Source organism: Seriola lalandi, unplaced genomic scaffold (assembly GCF_002814215.2).
Source record: "Seriola lalandi dorsalis isolate HSWRI2012SDOR001 ecotype SW California unplaced genomic scaffold, Sedor1 jcf7180002051200, whole genome shotgun sequence".
NCBI lineage: Eukaryota > Metazoa > Chordata > Actinopteri > Carangiformes > Carangidae > Seriola > Seriola lalandi.
In genome coordinates this window covers 9242-29664 of record NW_019521753.1, presented here as the reverse complement: position 1 = coordinate 29664, position 20423 = coordinate 9242, and the positions used below count along the sequence as shown (strand labels likewise).

General features: G+C 39.8%; 1 protein-coding gene across 1 annotated transcript in view; it reads right to left on the bottom strand.

Annotated features, from left to right (window-relative positions):
• LOC111649558 (VPS10 domain-containing receptor SorCS3-like) overlaps positions 1–19117 on the bottom strand; it is a gene marked incomplete at its 5' end in the record, with an annotated part of 25037 nt that extends 5920 nt beyond the window's left edge. The window contains 25 exons of the mRNA XM_023399314.2: positions 503–663; positions 769–874; positions 1764–1863; positions 2248–2382; positions 2700–2812; positions 3126–3249; positions 3598–3731; positions 4040–4226; positions 5271–5442; positions 5988–6101; positions 6682–6815; positions 6954–7071; positions 7330–7437; positions 8239–8330; positions 8445–8521; positions 8882–8984; positions 9872–10018; positions 10804–10983; positions 11109–11198; positions 12971–13089; positions 13707–13771; positions 14632–14705; positions 14901–15059; positions 15226–15325; positions 19050–19117. Coding sequence (XP_023255082.1) covers positions 503–663; positions 769–874; positions 1764–1863; positions 2248–2382; positions 2700–2812; positions 3126–3249; positions 3598–3731; positions 4040–4226; positions 5271–5442; positions 5988–6101; positions 6682–6815; positions 6954–7071; positions 7330–7437; positions 8239–8330; positions 8445–8521; positions 8882–8984; positions 9872–10018; positions 10804–10983; positions 11109–11198; positions 12971–13089; positions 13707–13771; positions 14632–14705; positions 14901–15059; positions 15226–15325; positions 19050–19117 — 2980 coding nt within the window. The remainder of the gene's footprint in view (positions 1–502; positions 664–768; positions 875–1763; positions 1864–2247; positions 2383–2699; positions 2813–3125; positions 3250–3597; positions 3732–4039; positions 4227–5270; positions 5443–5987; positions 6102–6681; positions 6816–6953; positions 7072–7329; positions 7438–8238; positions 8331–8444; positions 8522–8881; positions 8985–9871; positions 10019–10803; positions 10984–11108; positions 11199–12970; positions 13090–13706; positions 13772–14631; positions 14706–14900; positions 15060–15225; positions 15326–19049) is intronic.
• Positions 19118–20423: the final 1306 nt, after the last annotated feature.

The following is a 20423-nucleotide window of genomic DNA, read 5'->3' as shown; positions in this document are numbered from 1 at the left end:
TGAACACTGAAGATGAAGCACAGGTGAGTCTGACTTGTTTTTTTTATTTTATTTTGTTTGAGGCGCTAATAAAATACATTAAAAAGTTTCCAATAATTGTGTCCAGGGTAACTTTTGTGTTCACTATAGAGCAGGTTTTTTGCTCAGTAACCTTGGACATTTTACTAAAAAAATTCTCGTTATACAAAATTGATTCATTTGCATTTATTTCTGCAGATATTCTGAATTATGTTCTTGAAATTCAGAGGAGTCAAATACTTTTGACCAGGATTAAACTTTACTTCAGTATTTCAACTTTATACTTTTGTACTACCAGGACATTTCAGAGGGAAATGTTTGATTTTGATGAATGTAATAATTTTTAAATTTTGGTATCACTTCTTTAACTTAAGTAGAAGATCTTCTTATTTGTTCCACCACTGCTTATAATTCTGTAGTAGTAGTAGTAGTAGTAGTAGTAGTAGTAATAGTAGTAGTCCTAGTAAATGTGTAACTGGTGTACCTCTGCTCCTGGCCTCCAGGTCCTTTGCCATGAGTTCTTTTGGAGAGGGAAACTCAGTGAGCTTCACCTTGGACATGTTGTCGTTCTGACCGACTGTACTGATCACTTCCGGTTCTTTCTCATGACTGTCCTCAGTCTGGACATGGATCCAGGGGATTTTCCTAAACACAAGGAGATAACAGCTCTCACCAACGATAGAGGCCGCTTTTTTTTCAGATTTACAGCTGGATTCAATACAGTTTCTTTTCTCATCTGAGTGAACACACCTTTTGAACTTGTAGATGAAGAATGCAGCTAGACCGACAAACACCACAGTGAGCAGCATCAGCATGGCCGACCCACTGTGGATGGAGTTTGAATCCACAAGTGGTGCTGAAAGACAAGCACGTCAAACAAGTGTCACAGTTTTTCTGTTTTTTCCTAAGCCATGTGTTATTTCAAGGAGATTACTTTCATTACCCCATGCCATGTAACAACTGCAGACAAAGAGCTGCTCTCTGCGTGTTATCCCCTTGAGGTATTAAAAAGAACCTTTAGGTGGTCCGGTGCCTCTCACTGGGGACTGTCATGCAGGTAACTTATGCATAGTCATGGATTTTTAAATGCTGAGATGCAATATTCAAAGTATTTCCCCCTCACCGCCCATCTTTCTCTCCTTCAGAGAGAAGCCTATGAAGTCTACGACCTTTCTAGATCATTTTAAAGGCAACCCAGACCTTTGTATGCAGACACAAATGAAGACAGATCCGCTGGTGGATGAAAAGGGTAAAGCCACGCAGCGTTGATCGACACGTTTTTGCGATATGCTAATGACCCGGTGACCCTGCCGATTTCCTCAGTGCATACCAAATGCCTTCTTTGTCAATCATGTCATTGATCGGCTGATTTCAAAGAGAACTACTGTCTCGCAGCTTCAGGTGCAAAACTGATGCACTGTGAAGGATATTTAAATCCTATGATATACAGTATCATATGGATCTCACTCAGGAATTACTGTTGGCTTTGTCTTATTTTACTGTTTCAGTGTTTGAGTAGAACTCAATGTCAAATCATCCAAAGAAAGATACATCTCTTATCTTTTGCACATCAGTGAGCAGAACAAATGCACTGTAGATGTGAAGACATACTGTGCTAAACTGACACAAATTAAGCCTGAAGCATTTGTGCATGCTCTGTTTTTATGCACCTGCAAAAGGTTTTTAAATGTAACAGTTGCAATCAGTATACAGAAATCATAAGCTGAAGTTACAATGAAACTTACCCAGAGTTTGCTGAGTCATGTACACAATAATGCGAGTATCAGCTTTCAACTCAAACTGGATCAGGCCTTGGTTCAGGGCAGTGACAAAAATATCTGATATCTGTTTAAGGTGTTACACAGAAACACAAAAAAACAAACAAGGACATTATGAGATGTGCTGCAATAAATAAACACGAATCTCTCTGAGATCAAATATCAGAATGCCTTTTTCATATAATGAACTGGCAATTTATAGCTAACACTTGGTTTGTTGGCTCCTTTAAATAGCAGCAGATATGAAATCACACATTAAAAAAAACAGAGCCAAAATCAATTAATCTTATTATTAACTGGTTGACATGTTTTAGTAAAAGCCTTCATATACTTTTTTTATACTTAATCACATTATATTATTGAATGTGTCACGTCAGTAGAAGTGAGACAGCTTCTTCATAAAAGTTCACATGAGAACTAACTCAATATTTGCGAATTTCACGGTTCTTACCGTCTCTAGAGCCTCCTCGCTCCCCCTCTTGTGCTCACTCGCTGTATGCTCATCAGGCAGGATAAAGAGCTCTGCTGTAGTTGGAAGTCCTGGGTACAGAGAGACCAGCAGCTGATCTCTAGGAAACCCAGACACCTGCAGCGACAGGACAACACAACAGTCACCTCAGAGGTTAAAGTTTGGGCTTTTACCTCAAAACATTGGACCATAAAGTCAAAACGACACCGTCCCATGACTTTCATTCTGACATCAGCTTCAATTAAAATTCACACTAGGTTACTGTCATAACGCATAAACTATAAAAAGAACAAGTTTCTCACAAGGACCATATAAAACATCATGACTTCTGTATCAATACTGCACACAGGTATAAAATAGTAATGACCCTGAAAGCCACTGGTAGACGATGTTGGCTCCAGGAAAGATCTCAGTGCAATAGGGACTCCATGTACCTGTGACAGAGCTGCCCGCACCACACGGCCTATGTCCTCCCTCCACTCGGGGATGTCAGGATTGTGCTCATCAAGCGCCGGCGAGAACGACAACAGCAGCGACCTGAAGAACTCTGGGAAAAAAGGTTTAGTGATGTCTGTGAGAATATGAATGCTACTTCTGGTTTAGTTTCTGATTAATCTGATGTGCAGTTTTGTCTTTTTTCATTTGGCTAACATATGCCTTGAAGTTAATTGCTCCTCAAGATTTCATGTTCGTTTACCGTGACATTTTATTCATTAGGTAAGTCCACGTTGACATCAACGTGACGCCACTTGCAGCGTGGACCGAGAGGCATCATACTTTTCCAGAGATAACGCATTGCATATTCATGTAACGTGCATCGCACCAATTAAAGTGCGTTGAAGACTGTCTCCCCCACTCACCTTTAACAGTTATAACTTTTGAATCCTGCATTACGGTGCTCCCAGAAGCAACCTGGACCGTGACCTTGTTTTTCCCCTCTCTCTGAAACGTGTATGAGATGCTTCCCTCCAAGGTTATAATGGGCTGGATTTCAAAAGAAAAAACATAGAATTGCACAGAAAACCCCACATCCTCTCTGCTGCATATAGAATACTATGTACATACAGCCCTTGACGTACTGTATAATGAGGAGGAAGAGGAGGGGGGAAAGTGATAAATAAATATGACCAGCCACCTTGGCTGGATCTTCCAGAAAAGCCCAGCCAGCGTGGCCGCGTGCAGTTACATTCTACACGATTTGTGTGAAAACCCTGCAGATTTACAACAACACAAGGACATCCAGAGAGGAGGAGATGGAGAATGGAAAAGGCCGAAGTAAAAAGCACAAAAAGTGTGTGTGGAACAATAGTGGGAGGAAAACAAGCTTCTCACCTCGGAGCTGTTGTCAAACCACCAGAAGAAGGTCAATGTTCTGGTGTGACTCGGCCAAACCACCGCAGTCAGATTAGCCTCCTTCCCCCTGATGGCTACAATAGGAACGGAGAGATATACACGCTCCACAGGACCTGAGGCAGCAGCACACACATCCATCCATACATATGTGCACACACATGCGCATACAAGTAAATGCACGCACACACAAAGCACACACAAAGCACACACAAAGCACACACAAATTCAGCAAACTCTGAATATTATTGTGATCACAGCTCATGTGCATTTAGCTCCAGGTGTGTGCTTTTGCATAAAAGTAATGCAACCATGACTGAAATGTAATTCTGCAGACTGGGAATGTGACTATCCATGAAAGAGAAAGCATTCATGCTATATGCACTGCCGCAGGAATGAGTAATGACATTTCTTATTCACATACTGGTGATGTGTAAAAACAGTGTGCTGCTGTCAGATCCCTGGCTGTTCTCAGCTGAAGCTGTCACTCGGTAAATCCCAGTCGTTCTGTAGATGTGCATGATGCCATCATCAGTCCTGCTCAGGTTAGAGTACGTGATCTTGATGCCGTCCCCAAAGTCTAGCTGGATGCTGGTCCTCAGCGAGTCTCCCTGTGGATGGACGGTAAGACATGGCATCTGTCACCATGGCTTAGGACGGGATACTTTAGACCACACACAAGTGAAGTAAGCACAGCCCACTACTCAAGTGCTTGGGCCGTGTCACAAACACTTTGTAGGTGATTTTGAATGGAGGGAGACAGAAATCCAACTGAGAAAAGACGAGGGAAAGTAAAGAGAGGTACAGAGGCAAAAGAGGTCATAGAAATAAGAAAGATCTTTTTTTTTAATCTGCCAACTTGCCAGATGATAAAATCCAAAACAAACTAACCTATTGCCATCATTCCAATGTTTTCACCCAAATGAGAAAACTTTTTTTTTCTTACTAACCCCCTAGTGGCATCTAGTCATGCTGATAGCTTTGATTTTATTTCCTCATGTTTTGAGATATCCGTTGTGTGAGATTTCTGCTGCAGCACTAATATAACAGGTTAAAGAGGCTTCATTTGCAGTGCTCACAGCCATGGAAAATTACATTTAACAAATTAACAACAAACTGTCTTTCCAGAATCAGTATCAGTGTCCCTCTTACTCTGGGTAATCCACACAACAGGTTTATTTAGTCTATTTTTCAGAAGGAAGTAGTTCCAATATAAACAGTTCACAGTGAGATCTGAGGATTATCCAGAGTTAATGAGGACATTGATTTTTCTTTTTTTTTTAATTCACCACAAACAAAATTCCATTCACCCCCTCTGAGCTGGAGGCAGAAATCTCAGTGATATCTCAAAACCTGGGCAAATAAAAACAAAACTATCTGCATGACTACACTAGAGGTAAGTGAGGGAATATGTTTTCAGCCATGCTAATGATGTGGCTCTGGGGAGTCAGCAGCTGAAATATCTTAACAACTATTGGATTGATTGCCATGAAATCTTGTACAGACCTTCATGGTTCCCAGACGATGTATCCTAATGGCCCAACTTTTCCTCTTGGGCTACCATGACGTTGACATTTTTGGCTTTGTGTGAAACATCTCGACAAATATTGGCTGCATAACACCACAATGACTTTCAGTTAAGTGATATGACTCACGTCTTCGAGGTACACCATGAAAGTGACGTTACTGCCAACAGGGGCGCTGAGCTCTCCTTGATTGGTCGAGAGCCGGAGGCCTCGGGGTGGTCTGGGACGACAAGCCTGCCTCCTGGGTGAGTACACGTTCCTCCCTGCCTCCTTACAGTTATTGGACAAAACCTTCCGGTACCTTTGAAAGATCAAAGAAAGATTAAAGTTATTATATCATCCATATACTATATACCAGTTTTCATAGTATAAAAGAATTGCATCAATTAAAATAATGTCAATCAAACTGCAGCTTTGGAGAGCTACCGTCGATTAAAGTTCCAAAAGAGACGGCAAAATACTTTGTTTTTCTTATATCCCTGGAGCAATTTCTCCACCATCTAGAATCCGTCTTAATTTATTTAATTTTTGAGCGACTCCTCAGTTGCATCTCTGGAATTATTTGTGGGACAATAGCGTGCATCAGCAGCACACAGATTTAGTATGCATACTTGCCTCTTTGAGTATTCTTAATTTTGTCACTTTTCAAGTGTGAACACGCTGCATACTCAACACCTGCTTAGTTATATTATGTATTATGGAATTAGGATACAACATTTCTCAGCTCTACTCAGAGCCTTTTCTTTCCTGAATTGTTATTTGTGTTTGTGTTGTAGACAATATAACAAACCAGCTGGAATGGAATAATATTGTTTTGTGATGGGTTGAACATTGGAGGCCACTTACCCTGTGCTGTTAAGGAAGCTTTGGCTGGAGCTACAGGTTTTAGCCGCACCATTTGGATTAAACCAAAAAGCAGGGGAGCACTTCCCATCCGCCTGGCGCTCCCATCCATAATCACTGCCAAAAAACACGACACTTCATAAAATGATAAACACTGCTACTCAAATAATCTAGCTTCTACAAGCTTTTGTAGTGGGGCAAATGCTTCGCAGTTGGAGATTCATGGAATATTTTAAGACCATAACTAGAGACATGATTGTCAGACAAGCAGGATCAAACAGAATTTCAGACAGATGGATAAAGGATATTTAAAATTCATTTAGTGATTCATTATTAATTGAATTCTAAGAAGTCACTTGACATTATGCAAATTACAGTAGCACGCTGAAAAGTTCCAAACTTCCATGTACAATTTCCAAACTATAATTAGATTCGATGAACACAGTCATATTGGTTATCCCGTAAATATGCAATGTAAGATGGATATTAAGACATATGAAGTTCAGCAAACTGATACTTCTGTTTTTGATTACAAATGTCTACAAGCAGCTGCTAATGAAGTACAATTGAATTAGATGTTCAAAGGAGAGGGGCTGTTTTGTAAACATGTAATCAAAGAAATGAAGGATCACTGAGGATAAAAGTCTGAGTTACAGTTTCGTCCCAGTTGGGAAAGCTGAGACAAGAAAGTCATTACCATTCAAAATCATAGGTTGTGCAGAGGCACGGCTCAGAGGAATAGATCCTGGAATAGTCCTGGACCAGCATGCAACGGTTGCCTGGCCTGCGCTTCATAAAGATCTGCCTCTCGCCCATCACACACAGCTCTCCCTATCAAACAAAGAAAAGGATGATGTCGTTTTTCACATGAAAACACACTGCATGAAGCGAGTGTACTTTGTTTACAATGACAACGGACAAACATGCATCTCTTGGAGCTAAATCAATCATTTTTAATATCGCTGTTACCTTGTTGTGCAGGTGCCATGTCTGATAATCTCCATCCATGCATCTCCTGCTGAAAAGGCCCTTGTAATCGATCTTGATCAGCTGCCACTCTGACCGATGGCTGAAGTGTCCAAAGAAACTGGAAGATGATTCACCAAAAGCAAATTTCAGATGAGACTACCGTGAGATGCAGATATACAGGTGTCAGATTTGATGGTGCAACAAGAACACCTGCAAATCTGAAGTCTGACAGCTGAGATAACAGTCCCTTTGACGAAAAGGTTTAAGTGACTGGGGAGAATCAAGCGGACCTTTCTTTGTTTACATCGCCAGAGAAGCTAATTCTCCGAGCCTGATATTTGTCTCATTCTTCTGGGACTTTTGTGTCTCTGCTTACGTGATAATGTGATTGTCAGATTCTGGCTCCATTAAAACCCCATCCACATACAGAGGTGCCAAGGAGAAACTGTGACGGTCCCACTTCTTTCCTTCGTCGAGACTGATCCTGCATTAAAAGAAAAGCAACAGCTGTCAGTACATGAACATCTGTCTATGCATGCTTATCTGTCTGTACTCGATAAACATATATTTTTTTCAACAACAAACAACATGAGCACACAAGTTAAGCAGAGACAAACAAGGTAAAAAGAAATATGACAAAAGATTTCAGGTTATTTAGCTTTTGCCACGGTTGAAAAATGAAGCACTTTCAATTCTCTTCAACGTGAAAAATTATCATGACACCAGACTGCACAGCAGAACAAATGTTCCTCGGACCAGGTAAATTTTTGAAGGTGACAAAACAACAGAGAAGAGAGATATGACTCTGGTTGTAACATTAGACATAGATTTGGGGGGTTTCAAATCACCTTTCTCAGAGCTTAATCACTTCTGACAGGGCTGTGGTGTGCGGGGACATCAAAGTAGATAGTGTTACAAAGCTCCCACAATATGAGGGAGTTATGAGGGCATCCTCAGTCTCATATTTCCACCCTGCTCTACTTCTCATTTACATAAAAGCACTCAAACCATCATATCCAACCAAGAGTACAAAGCTATAACAGACTCTCTTCTGTTGGAAATGATTCAGGCTCTGTTTTGAAGCTGCAGAGCCGATACAATAATCATGCAAACTTGGCCCATCAGCATTTCAAAAACATTAAATGTAATCATATGCTGCATCGAATCCCCACACGGGAAAAAATGAAATGATACTGGAGTAATTTACCACGACAACTCCCGCACCTAAAGTTCCTACCTACAGTAACTATGACGTCAGTTATTGTTGAAGAGTCGCTTCACCTACCATAAGTGTCGAATCGGCGTCGCTGCGTGTAAGACTGCCAGCAAAGCCCCCCCATTATCAAGGAACCAAATGTTGTGCTCTTCATCAAAAATCTGCATTGGAAAAAAAACTCACATTTGCTCCATTTATGACAACACACTTTCAATATGAATACATCCTGTTTAAGGTAAACACATGTGCAGTCTGTAGACCCAGACGGCTCTCACCTGTCTCCAGCTATTTCCTGCATCAGATGTTATAAACATCCCAAGGTTGGTGGAGGACAGCTCTGTTCCAATATTCCCTGAGTACAAAAACATGAATAATTTCACTCCCTGTGTATTTACATAGCAAAGACTCCACAACACACTTATACTGTATACAGAATCATCTGATAAAATCGTTCTGGAGTTATTTTGTGAATCTGTGTATGTCCTATTTCTCCACCAGAGGACACATTTATGACTTACTGCAACCTAATCATCTCAGAGTTTCAGCGCCTGATTTCAATGACAGTAAGAGGGCACTGTGTGATTAGTGTTAAGTGTCTTTTTCTTGCATTTATCTGAGCAACTAGGAATACCTTTGTTGTTGGAAAATTTGTCTCACCATTTCTGTCTCAGGTCTCATGTGATGAGTTTGCATGACCTTTAGGTAACCTTACCTGTAGCCACGATGATTCCTGGAACAGACTTTTTGCTGGTGATGGGTCCAGACGTGTAGGGATTCTCCAACATCTCCAGATGAAGATGCAGCGAACAAAATGGCTGTCAACAAAAAAAAAAAAAAACGGATTCCAGTACAGCACAGGTTGAGACACTACGTATCAAGACAGATCTTCACGGAAGCAATTATAATTAGCTCTGCCTTCAAAACTATTCTTCCCCATTGAGAGAAAAGCGCTAACATTTATAAAACAAAGATTCCTTTCATTTCCTCTGCCAAAAAAGAAAGAAAGAAAATGGCTGAGAGGACACAAAGGGCATTTGAATTGTTTCATTCTAAAGCAAACAAGGCATGTAATTAAAATTCCCCAAGATGCACTGATAAAACTGACAAAATTGATTAAAATAATTTCACTCATCTCTCAGACTAAAGCACAGTGAAAAACATCAATACGGCTTTTCAAACAGCTGAGGCTGGAGGGGGGTCAGACAGCAGACAAGAGCAGAATGGTCACCTGTATGACACAGTGGAAGATTGTAACCTGCTATTAGCTGAACAATGTACATTATTTCTCTAAAGAACATACTGACTGATTAGGTGAATATCATACCTGCTGAATAACGACACTGCTGCATAATGTAATTCTGTGTAATCTAATATTCATTAGTCCAGTGTGACTACAGGTAGTAAATTGAAATCAGAGAGGTTAATGGAAAGTCTGGACCCCTGAAACTAAACGCGATGACACGGCGCCTTACACTTATAATAAGAACATTCCAGCCAAGCATCTCCTCGTCCATTTAGTGGGCTAAAAAGGCGAGCTGATGCTGACGCTGGCACCTGGCCCTGTGCAAACGTGGCTCTGAATCAAAGAACATCCAAAGCACAGCTGATGAGGTCGGAACATTTGATGAATGATATATGTCATAAACTTCACTTCGCATGAAAAAGAGCATTCATTCATTCCTGCCCAAAGGCTCAAGCTCACCAGAATGCAGTGAAGGTTATTCCCAGCCACATCAGTGGAAGGACCTGGCAGAAGGGCCCATGTTTGTCCCTTGTTGTAGGTGATAAAAGTCTTGATGTGATTATCCACCAGTTTGTTGGCGAGATACATGCCATTTATCCCCTCAACCTAGGAAGGAAAACAGAAATGCGACTATGAAAAATAAAAGCATGCATTACACAGAAAGGCTTCTGTCAGTGTTATTATTGTTCTTGTGTTTGTAGATTATTATTGATGCATTAACATGTAAGCAGCTATTACTGTAGCTGGTTGTTGTAGAGCTAATTTAACCACTTTATCTACACAGGGGCAGTTTAATCTTAATAAATAAATAAATCGTATAATTCATATTTTGTAAACAATAATATAAATGGATTGTATGTTTTGTATATATGTAAACTCTTAATGCGGTCGACTATAACTGTGGAACATATGTGTTGGAGTAAAAAGTGCAATATTTTCCTCTTAAATGTAATCGAGTGGAAATATAAAGAAGCATAAAATGGAAACATTAAAGCACCTCGAAATTATAATGATGTACAGAACACTACATGTACTTAATCACTTTCTATCACTGTATTCAGGTCACTTTTGAAGCAAAAATCATCTGTTGGTAAAAAGGGTTTGCTGCTTTTTAAAATGAATATTTTGGATTTTACACTGTTGGTCAGACAAAGTGAACAATTTAAAAATGCCAGATGAAAATCTGAGGGCCATTTTTCAGTTTGCTTATATTTTATAGACAAAACCACAAATCAATTATTCAATGATGAAAATAATTGCTATTTTAATTATAATCACAGCTTAGTTAATTAACAGAGGTTTTTTTTTTTTTACTCCTATGCATTATAACTGGACGGAATTAGCTGCACTGTGACAGAAGCAGCGGCCCGTGAACAAGACTGACTACACACCTTATAAAAGTCCACCAGTAGGTTACCAGCGGGTCCTCGGCTGGTTCTCAGATTCTCTAATGAAAGGGTAAAGTAGACCCCGGGGGAGTCTGAGATATACAGGCTGTAAGTATTGTTCTGATTCCACTCCTGAACTGCAGCAAAGACCTGCTTCTCATCTGTGCTGATGATATGCATGTCCTGTGAGAGGAACCAGAGGCAGGTGGAAAGAGGCAAGGGGTGGGAATGAAATAAAATGATTTTTTTTTTTAAAAACCCAACAATCATGTTTCTTTATGATTATTTGGCAGGTATTTGGAGCTTACCTTTGGTAGACAATATTTAGGTAACTTCATCCGCTTGAAGGATTCTCTCATGTAGGAGACAAAGTAGCTGGCTCGTCCTGACTTGGTCACCTTTGCAATGAAATCAAAGAAGCTTTATCATTCTTTAAACACTACATTTACATATTTTAAAGGGGGCAGTGACTTTTATTTGTACATTTCCAGTTTGATGCCATGGGTATGATTTTTCCTACTATGTAGGCTGAAGAAAAAAAAAAAAAACATGATGGGAGGGTTTTTACAAGATGTACAATATGTGAGTGAATTTGCCAACATCCCAAATGTGACTCTGTTGTGAAATGAGGACATGATGCAAAAGTGTTTCCTGAAGGAGGTGTATTAATTCACAACGCATGAGTGACTCGATAAAACCCTCGCAATTTGACTCTGCTTTCCGCGTTGTCGAAAGCAGACTAAAATTACAAGCACAACAGAAATTATTATCATTATCTCAATTAGTCTAAAGCTAAGAGGCAGTGAAGATTGTGTTGGCTTTATCTACAGTGCAGCTTGAAGATCTTAATGCACTACCACTTTCCCATCCACTTACAGGCAGGCCAACACTACTTGATTGCTTATTTTCTAATCAACTAGAAGGATGGTGTTTGTCTCCCAACACACTACATTAGGGCTCTAATGGAATAATCTATCGAAAATCAATGAACTGCATTTTCCCAGACCACATTTTTGAGGATGTTGCACTTGGCTGTTCCTTCTCTCCCATGAGACTTTGGAGGTGTTGAAGACTGCTTATTTCGTTGTAGCCCAATCGATAACCTCATTACTCTTTGTCAAGTTAAATCCAACTGCCCCAAGCAATGAAAGTCACAAGAAAGTCATCTGTGCCACCACAGCTCTGCGCAGACACTCTCCCTGTGTGTCCTGTTATTTTCACCAGCATCTTCCTCATGTCTGCCTCTGCCTTGACGGTCAATCTCATCTCAGCTAAATGCAATTTGGGCATTTTATTGAATCACAATTTCTGAATCACGCTGTGATATATATATATATATATATATATATATATATATATATATATATTTTTTTTTTTATCATACATTTTCATTCTTACTTCACAGCCATTCCAATCAAGTCTGTGGATTAAGTGATTCTGAAAGAGAAACTGGGTCACCGCTAAAGTATAGCTGCTGTAACATCATATCATATCAAAAGATTAAATCTGTGGATAAATAAATTAAAAAATGAACAGCAAACATTTAGAGGTGTTTATTCAAAATGAAAAGGTTTGCTACCAACAGAGCACTAGAAAGCCTCGCTCCTTTTATTTTTATTTTGCTCAAACTTAGCTGGAGTCTGCCAAGGATGAACAAATGCATCATGGCTGACCAAGAAAGAGAAAATTACTTCGCTGTGAATGGAAATCAATGACAGTTGAGGGCATTTGAAAATTAAATTTCTGATAATGACCCTGCCTGCCGCTGTCTAATTGGAGTCAAAGTCAGAGTGAATGGTAATAAGGACACCAACCTGTCTATTCACAGTTCCTTTGTCCTGTGCTCTCAGCAAGCAAACACATTTTTCAGGCATGGAGTGTGTCTGTGTGGAAACTCAAACACTGAGTGTGCCTTGACATGAACGAGACAAAACCTAATCAAAACACACATTGGGCCAGTGGGGAACAGGTGTGTCGGAGAAAGCCATTATATGGGTTTTGATGGAAAAGCATGAAGTGGATGCACAAGATACAGAAAATAAAAACAACAACAACAACAAAAAAAAGAAAGAAAAAGAAAATCAAAGTTCATGGACACAACAGCCTTTGTGTGAAAAGGTGAAGACAAGGTTTAACTTAATCCAGAAAAGTAATCTATCACTACGCAAACCTGTGTGAAAACATATTCATCCTGCACAACCAGTGAGTTGGTGTCTACATATCCAGGAAAGAGGTACTGTCTGTTGCCATCTGTGCAGCGTTGGGCTCTGCACTTCACGTACTGAGCGCCTGGAAAGAGGCAAAAGGAAATCAATCAGAAATAAATTACAACCATTTACTTTCAGACAGTACTTTATATGCACTGGAGCTGCTATACAGAGGCACTGCATATAATAAATATACTTTAAGTTCACTGTTCTGAAACAACTTTAATCTTTGACTGTGAATACAAGACAGCAGTGTGATCCAAATGAGCTGAGATTCAAGACTAATACAGTAGAAGCTTTTGCAGCGTGTCACACTTAAAAAAAAAAAAGTTTAGGATGTTATTGTGTGAGTTTGTATGCTAATTCAGATACAGATTTTCTCACACAAGAGGAATATGAGTATCTATTCCAATGCATTAAATCCCTATAATTGGCCTAACAGAGTATACCATGCTGTTTAGAAGAGGGGAGTTGAGGTTTGTCTATGTGACACAGGGGATATATTAAGGCAAAGCAACATCAATCAACCCACTAAAACTCTCCATTTTTGTCAGGAGACACCTATTCTGCTTTACTAGACCTTCGGGGACTAATCTGACCAGCAGAACGAGTCTCATCTTCCCCGTGACCTCGCTCTAAATGAGAGGCAAGGGGTCCTGTGGGTCTTGCTACTGTGGCAGACTGGAGTGCTGCACTCACGGCCTTTTGCAATGCGCGTCTCGATGTGGACCACATCTGATTCTTTGTCCAGCCCCATTACCGCCCTTGAAAGAAGCGGGAGGAGGAGAAGATGGAGAAGAGCAGAGAGAGGTGGTGGGGGGAAGAAAAGGCAAAAATGAGAATGGGAAGAGATGTGAGTATCACAGCTGTAGATGTACATCTCTATTCTGTCAAACCAAAACAAGATGTTTTTCTTAGCTCCTGTAAATCACTCAGTGTAGGATCTCGGGCACCAGCAGCAATTAATCTCAATTCACTAAAGCATCAACATAGGAAACAACAAGGGGGGGGGGGGGGGGGGGCAAAACATCAGCTATTACCATAAATATCTACAATTGCAAATATGTGTTGATAAAAAATTGTAGGTGGCTGCAAAAACATTTTGAAAAATAAATATTCGACGTAATATGCATGAACAAATGGTTTTCAAGAGCACAAATAATGCATTCTTTCAGGTGCAAGTATACCCGCTGCGCTCTTCTTATTTATCAAATGTTTCACTATTCAACCATGTGGAGAGGATGTCCTCCAACCAATGTCCTTTCTTTTCACAGCTAAAAAAAAAAAAAACACTTGGGTTTGACACATGCCATGACAAAGAGGGATAAACAGGCTCACATCAATATTCACTGCCTTGTGCCTGAGCAGTTGAGATTACTAAATGACAGCGACAACAAAAACAGCATGTCATGTTTGTGCTATGGAAAAAGAAGCACAATATTCCTTCATGTCTACGTGACATGGATATAATCAGTGTTGTGCTTGACTGCCACGAGTGAGATGTGTTTTTGACAAGAGGTCACTGGATCCTCCTGACAGCTTAGGGTCATGAACACTATCATTATGCAAATTACAATTAATCACTGTACAAAACAGTTCAAAAATAGGATGCAGATAATCATACCAGTAGAATCGGCCTGGCATCACGTTGTCGTGAACAAGCTGCCATTTCCTCCCAAAGTCCATTGAGCTGTACAGCTGCAAGATAAAATTAGGCTGATCTTCGTCACACTTTTAGGAGGAAGATTTTGTTAATGAGCAGCATCACAGTTATGATCACATCCACAGCAGAATCACATGAAAACAAAAGTTTTTTAAAATGCTAATGCATTCAGCATCACATATTATCTCATCTCCACTTAAAGCTTCATTGTGGATTCACTCAGAAGCTACCTTGCTGTCATGACTGTAAGCCAGTATCCAGTTCTCCTGTGCCGGGTGGAAGAGGAGGCTCAGGATGTTGAAGTTAATGGGATGCTTCTCAAAGCTTGCCCCTTCATCTGAACTGATGAGGACAGCGCTCTCTACCTCTGGGTCGCTAAGCATCATTATCTAAAGTAGGGAAGGCCAGACGAGGGATATGGCATCAGAAGAGGGAAAGAGACAGAGATACAGTCATTTGACAGCAATTTAAAAAAAAAAAAACCCTGTAATTTTATGTCAGGAAAGAGCTTGTAAGAGATCAGACAGAGAGACAAAGCAACAGGGAAATACTGACCTTCTGTTTGTTGGTAGGGCAGACGTACAGGTAACTTAAAACTGTCCTTGAACCCACTTTGTCATTGAGTTTGTTGTAGGTGCTTCCATAATCACTGGATCTGGTTACAGAGAAAAGAAGAACATGTTCTGTGTTTGAAGAAAAAAAATATCCATTAGAGACCTGCCTGAAACAGACTTTAAAGCACCATTCCAGTGGTCTGGCATGTTTTAGCCCATTAACTACAAATCAGTTATTCTTTACGTGACTGCATCTCCAAAGCATACTATATCTGTTTAGATTGATTTTCAGGCAGCCTTTTTGCTTTAAGAGGGGGAAAATCAACGTGCACAGACTAGCTTCTTGCTAATGTGTTGTTTGTGTTGCTCTTTTAAAGCATTTTGCCGCAATCCTGCAACAAATGTGCAACACTGAAAAAGAAATGTGATGTTATATGTCACCTACTGTAGGTACTCTTTATTCAACCATCATGTTTCAGCACAGGGTGGTGATGAAAAATCAGGTTTAACATTATCTATAATGATTTTTTTTCTATCTGCTCTCATGACATCAATATGCATCTAAATCTACTTCTAATTCCAAAAACCTTATATGTAGGATGTGAAGACTGTAGGACTTAAATATTATGAATCAAGAGGATCAGGACACTGGAGTAAACTTACTTTAGATAACTTTTTTTTTTAAATGAAACTTAATAAGTCAAGTAAATCCTTTAGAACAAAAACAAAATAGTGGGAGTTCCCCAAGCAAACAATGGGGATCAGGGATTGGTTGTTAAATGCACATTTACAGCTCATTCATTTCACTGTCTGGTGATGATTTTAGTTAGAGCAGTTATGGCCTCTTCAAAAAGTTGATAGATTTATAGGCATTTTTAAGGTAGGAAAAAAATGTTTGAAGTTCTCCAAATGCAAAAAGAAAGTCGCCACGTTATGAGTACATGCTACACACACTCTGTTAGTTTGAGGATGCACAAGCACAAAGGTGACAGGACACATATCACTGCCAACTGCTGGAGACAGTAATTCAAATGTATAGCGCATGCAAGCTGTAAAATACAGAGAAGCGCAAAATGAACAGGTGAAATATGGTCAGGTGCAGGGAAGGACCAGGGAGGTGAAGGTGAGGCAGAAGTCAAAGCAAATAAACACATTTGCCTCAAAGATTAGCCCTGTCTATCAAATGAAATGGGGGAGGGTACAGTTTATGACATCCCCTGGTTTATTCCACTGGTCAACAATTGGTGACAGTGATCAACTAAGAAACACAGCAGCAAGTCAGACAGAGGGAAGGAAGTACGAGACTGCTAACTAATGTTAGCATGGATGTAAACATAGATGTCAACGATGCAAGTTTTGAAATATTCCAGAGAATTGGCCTTGCAAATGTTTTATGAGGAAGGAAGTGCATTCAACAGGTTTCTTAGGCCTCAAGGGTGCATATAATGCATTTTTGTGTGTGACACTGAATTTAAAAATGACAGTGTTTACAAGAAAACTCCACAGGGCACCTTTAGCTTATTGTAAAATTTTGGAAAAAAGTATCTTGTCTTTGTGTGGTAATGCATTAGTGCACAGGGGTTAATCTGAGAACTCCCTCTTGCTTGTGCATTAAAGGAGGCTCTGACTCCAATGATCTTTGACAAGCAGCAAGAAAATACCGATATCAAGAGAAGCATTAAAAAGATTGACATATTCATATTCATTAGGCATGTCCTACTCCAACTGCAATAATGCAGCTTTGACAAACACAATATGCAAAGTAAAAATTCACCATACATATGTCAAGCAAGTCTCAAGTATTTGCAAGCTGATTTTCATGCCACACAGATGTGCACTGAAACCAGCGGCAGCCTGCAAGGTAGGAAATGAATTTATGAACTTCAGATATGCGCTAGACAATGGTCAGCACTAACATAAGTACGCTAAATGCAATTTGTTATTTAAGAACTAAAACATCCAGCACAGGCGTAGTCCTTGAATATAGCAACACTGTGAGTGATGTAAGCCATTATTCTGCCTTTATGCTCATGGATATTGGTGCACTGAAGACAGTGAGGAAGGAATTTAAAGACATCCTTTCTGGGGCAGCAATGAAGTCACCTTTGATATAGTTTTTTTTTTAAATCTTAAATTAATAGCAAAATGGCCAGCATTTGTTCTCTCAGTTTTCATCCTCTTCGTATTCAGCAGGGAAAGCTTGAGTGTGCTACTCTGTTGCAATAGTGCAACAGAGTAGCAACACAAAAGTGATGAATACAGGTTCAAGATTAAATATTTATAAAAGCAGATAAAAAGAACAAAAACAAATGCTCTAGTTCTTGATCCTTATTAATTAATGGCCTGTATTTAAATTTAGGTTTGTCACAACATGTAAAGAATACGGGCAAGTCTATGCATCCCATGACAAGGGTAGATGTGTCATCCCAGTTTTCATATTTCTCCTCACCACAAACAGCCAATCCAAGCTCTCAGTTCTACCTGAGCGCCTCCAAATGTAATTTCACTGCATAATTGGATAGATACCCACAGCCTGCTATCATTGTCTGTGCATTAATCTGAATCGTCCCATTTGTTGTTGACATTGTTTTCAAAGACTTACCCCTAAACACATTTGTATTTGCGCTTAAGTACTCTTTTCGCTTGGCATATCTGTCTGTGATTGTGGCGGCAAGAGGAAGACCCTTAAATTATGTTATAACATTGTGAAGTTTCCTTTACCAGTAGGCAATCATCTCTAAACATAAAGGGACTTGATGCGTGTTTAGATAGCTTCTGCAAGTCAACCCATTGATCTGCACATTGCATTTTGCCACCAAGACCGGCCTGGAGCTGTAGTCATAAATCATTTATCATGTTATCACAGAAATCATTTACTCCCATTTCTTTTCATAACATTCAAATCTTGGCTACTCTAATACACATACTAAGAGCCTTTGTGCACCCCCTGAGGTACACTCTAATTTACTCATGGTGCCATTGTTAAGCAGACACCTTGATGATGGAAGACCTCCTGTACACAATATGGGATTTCAAAACGTGTCAAGTCGGGTGTAAATCTTGCCGGAGCCTCTGGTGAAACATATTAATTTGAATCTCTATGCTTGACGGACTTATGGTCTCTTTTTCATGTGTATTTCAGAAAGAAATTAGTTCTCTGCAGGCTATGGGAGAGGTGAGAAAAGAGGCATATCAAAGGCTGGATTGTGCTCTATGGTATAATCCTTAATGAATTCCATTCTTATTTATGACCTGACAGCGCACTGTAACTCACCTCTCAATACATACTGAATGGAATTACAGGAGCTGTACAGTAGCAATTGCATGTCAATTGCTTCTGAAACAGAAGGTTATGGATGACAATCAATCAAAAACTCTGGAAGGAAGTTTCTAGGTCAGAGGAAAAGAGATCCAGAATCCCTCAAATAAGTCTTCCAGTTTATCTTTCAAAAATAGCCTTTCAAAAAAGTTTATCTTCTTGTGATGGACAGAAAATAGGTTGGGCCTTTTCTAAAAGGTCACTTCAGTCTTAGGTGTGTTATTTATGGGACTGTGGGAAGCAAAAAGGAAGCTTCATTCTGAACTGCTTCAGATTGCTTTATTAAAACATATTTCATATTGGCTTCCACTTTGACTTGATTGTTCATATCCTAGCAAGGAGGAACATCATAAATCATACTCACTGTGCACTGAAAGCTCTATGAATATATTATTCTTATTGTTTTTAGGGACTTTTGCATTTTTATAAAATTCTTGCAATGATGCCATAACTTTTCTATTTAGATGGGAAAGGAAAAATAGCAGCAATTAAAAATAAAAACTCACCTCCAGAGCGAGCTCTCGGTAACAGCCCCCAGGTTGAAGTCATACAGCTTAGTCAAGATCAGGATCACCTACAACATAAGAGCAACAGACACATATAATTACATGCCAAGGTCTGGCCTAAAAAGCCGTTTGCATGAGTGCCTCACTAGCATACATTACCTGTCTATACCTAATGATGTGGAATGAATACAACATGTCTGCTTCATCTCTTTACTAATAAATATCAGCCTCATACAGTATGCTATCCCAATGACAAGTGATGCTCGTGTTGTCAGGAAATGTCAGTCTGCTGGTGGCAGGATCTGAAAAAAATCCAATGCGGGCTGTCAAGAGTTGCATCTGTATCTCATGTGGAATGATACCTACATGACAGCAAAGTCTGAACATAACTGTTCAGTGAACAATGAAAAGAAATGCAGTAAGTGGCTGCACTGCATCGCCCTCTTTCTTTCCCTTTCTCTTTTTCTCTTTTAACTTTTGTCTTGCTTTTACCTTCAAAATAGTGAAGTAGTTTAGCTGCAAAAGCACCAACAAATGTTGATCTCAAATATTGATGGAAGATGTTGTGTTATTTAACTCATTGGAAGACATCCAGTTCCAGTTTGGGCTAAATGCTTTTGCGTGTTCTCTGAGGATGGTTGGACAATGTGTTTCTGGGGAAGCAAAAATGTGGCCCATAAAAGCCTGCCAAGGCACAGAGGGCAGAGTGAAATGGTGTGCAAACACATTATTGTCACTCCAATGGCATTATAAATGACTTCCCATGGGGATGCTCATAACTCAGCTTAGAAAGGGGGGCGGCGGGGGGGTAGAGTTTGGGGCAGGGCGTGGAGGGAGGAATCAAGAAGCAGAAACATGGCATAATATGACGAGTTTTTTTAAATGCCTGAAAGATAGGTCAAAAGCTCAATTACAGTGAGTTTAAACGCATTAACCTTATGGGACCCATGGAACGAGTCATTAAACTGAGAAAAGCCACACAAGACTCAGAGGAACAAAGACATGCCTCTAAGTCTGCTTTGAAAATGTTAAAAACCCAATTGACCCACAATTTAGCCATCAAACGGCCACTGTGCATGGCTGGGACTATCTGCATTACAGGTTAATTAACCAATCACACAGAGAGATAAGCATTTGCATAACTAAATGCACCATGTCTGCAAGGTCCAACACTGGAGTCTGAATCAATTTGGAGTACAGACTTAGTTAAATGGCTGTGATGTTAGACCTAATTGCCTACTTTGAAAAATAGATACGAGAGAAAAACTCTGCCACACTGTTGATCGTTTGTCTCTTCAGTTCTTTTCTACGAACAACAATGACTCTGTGTCATGGGACATTATAAATACTACAAGGTAAATTGAATCTGGAATT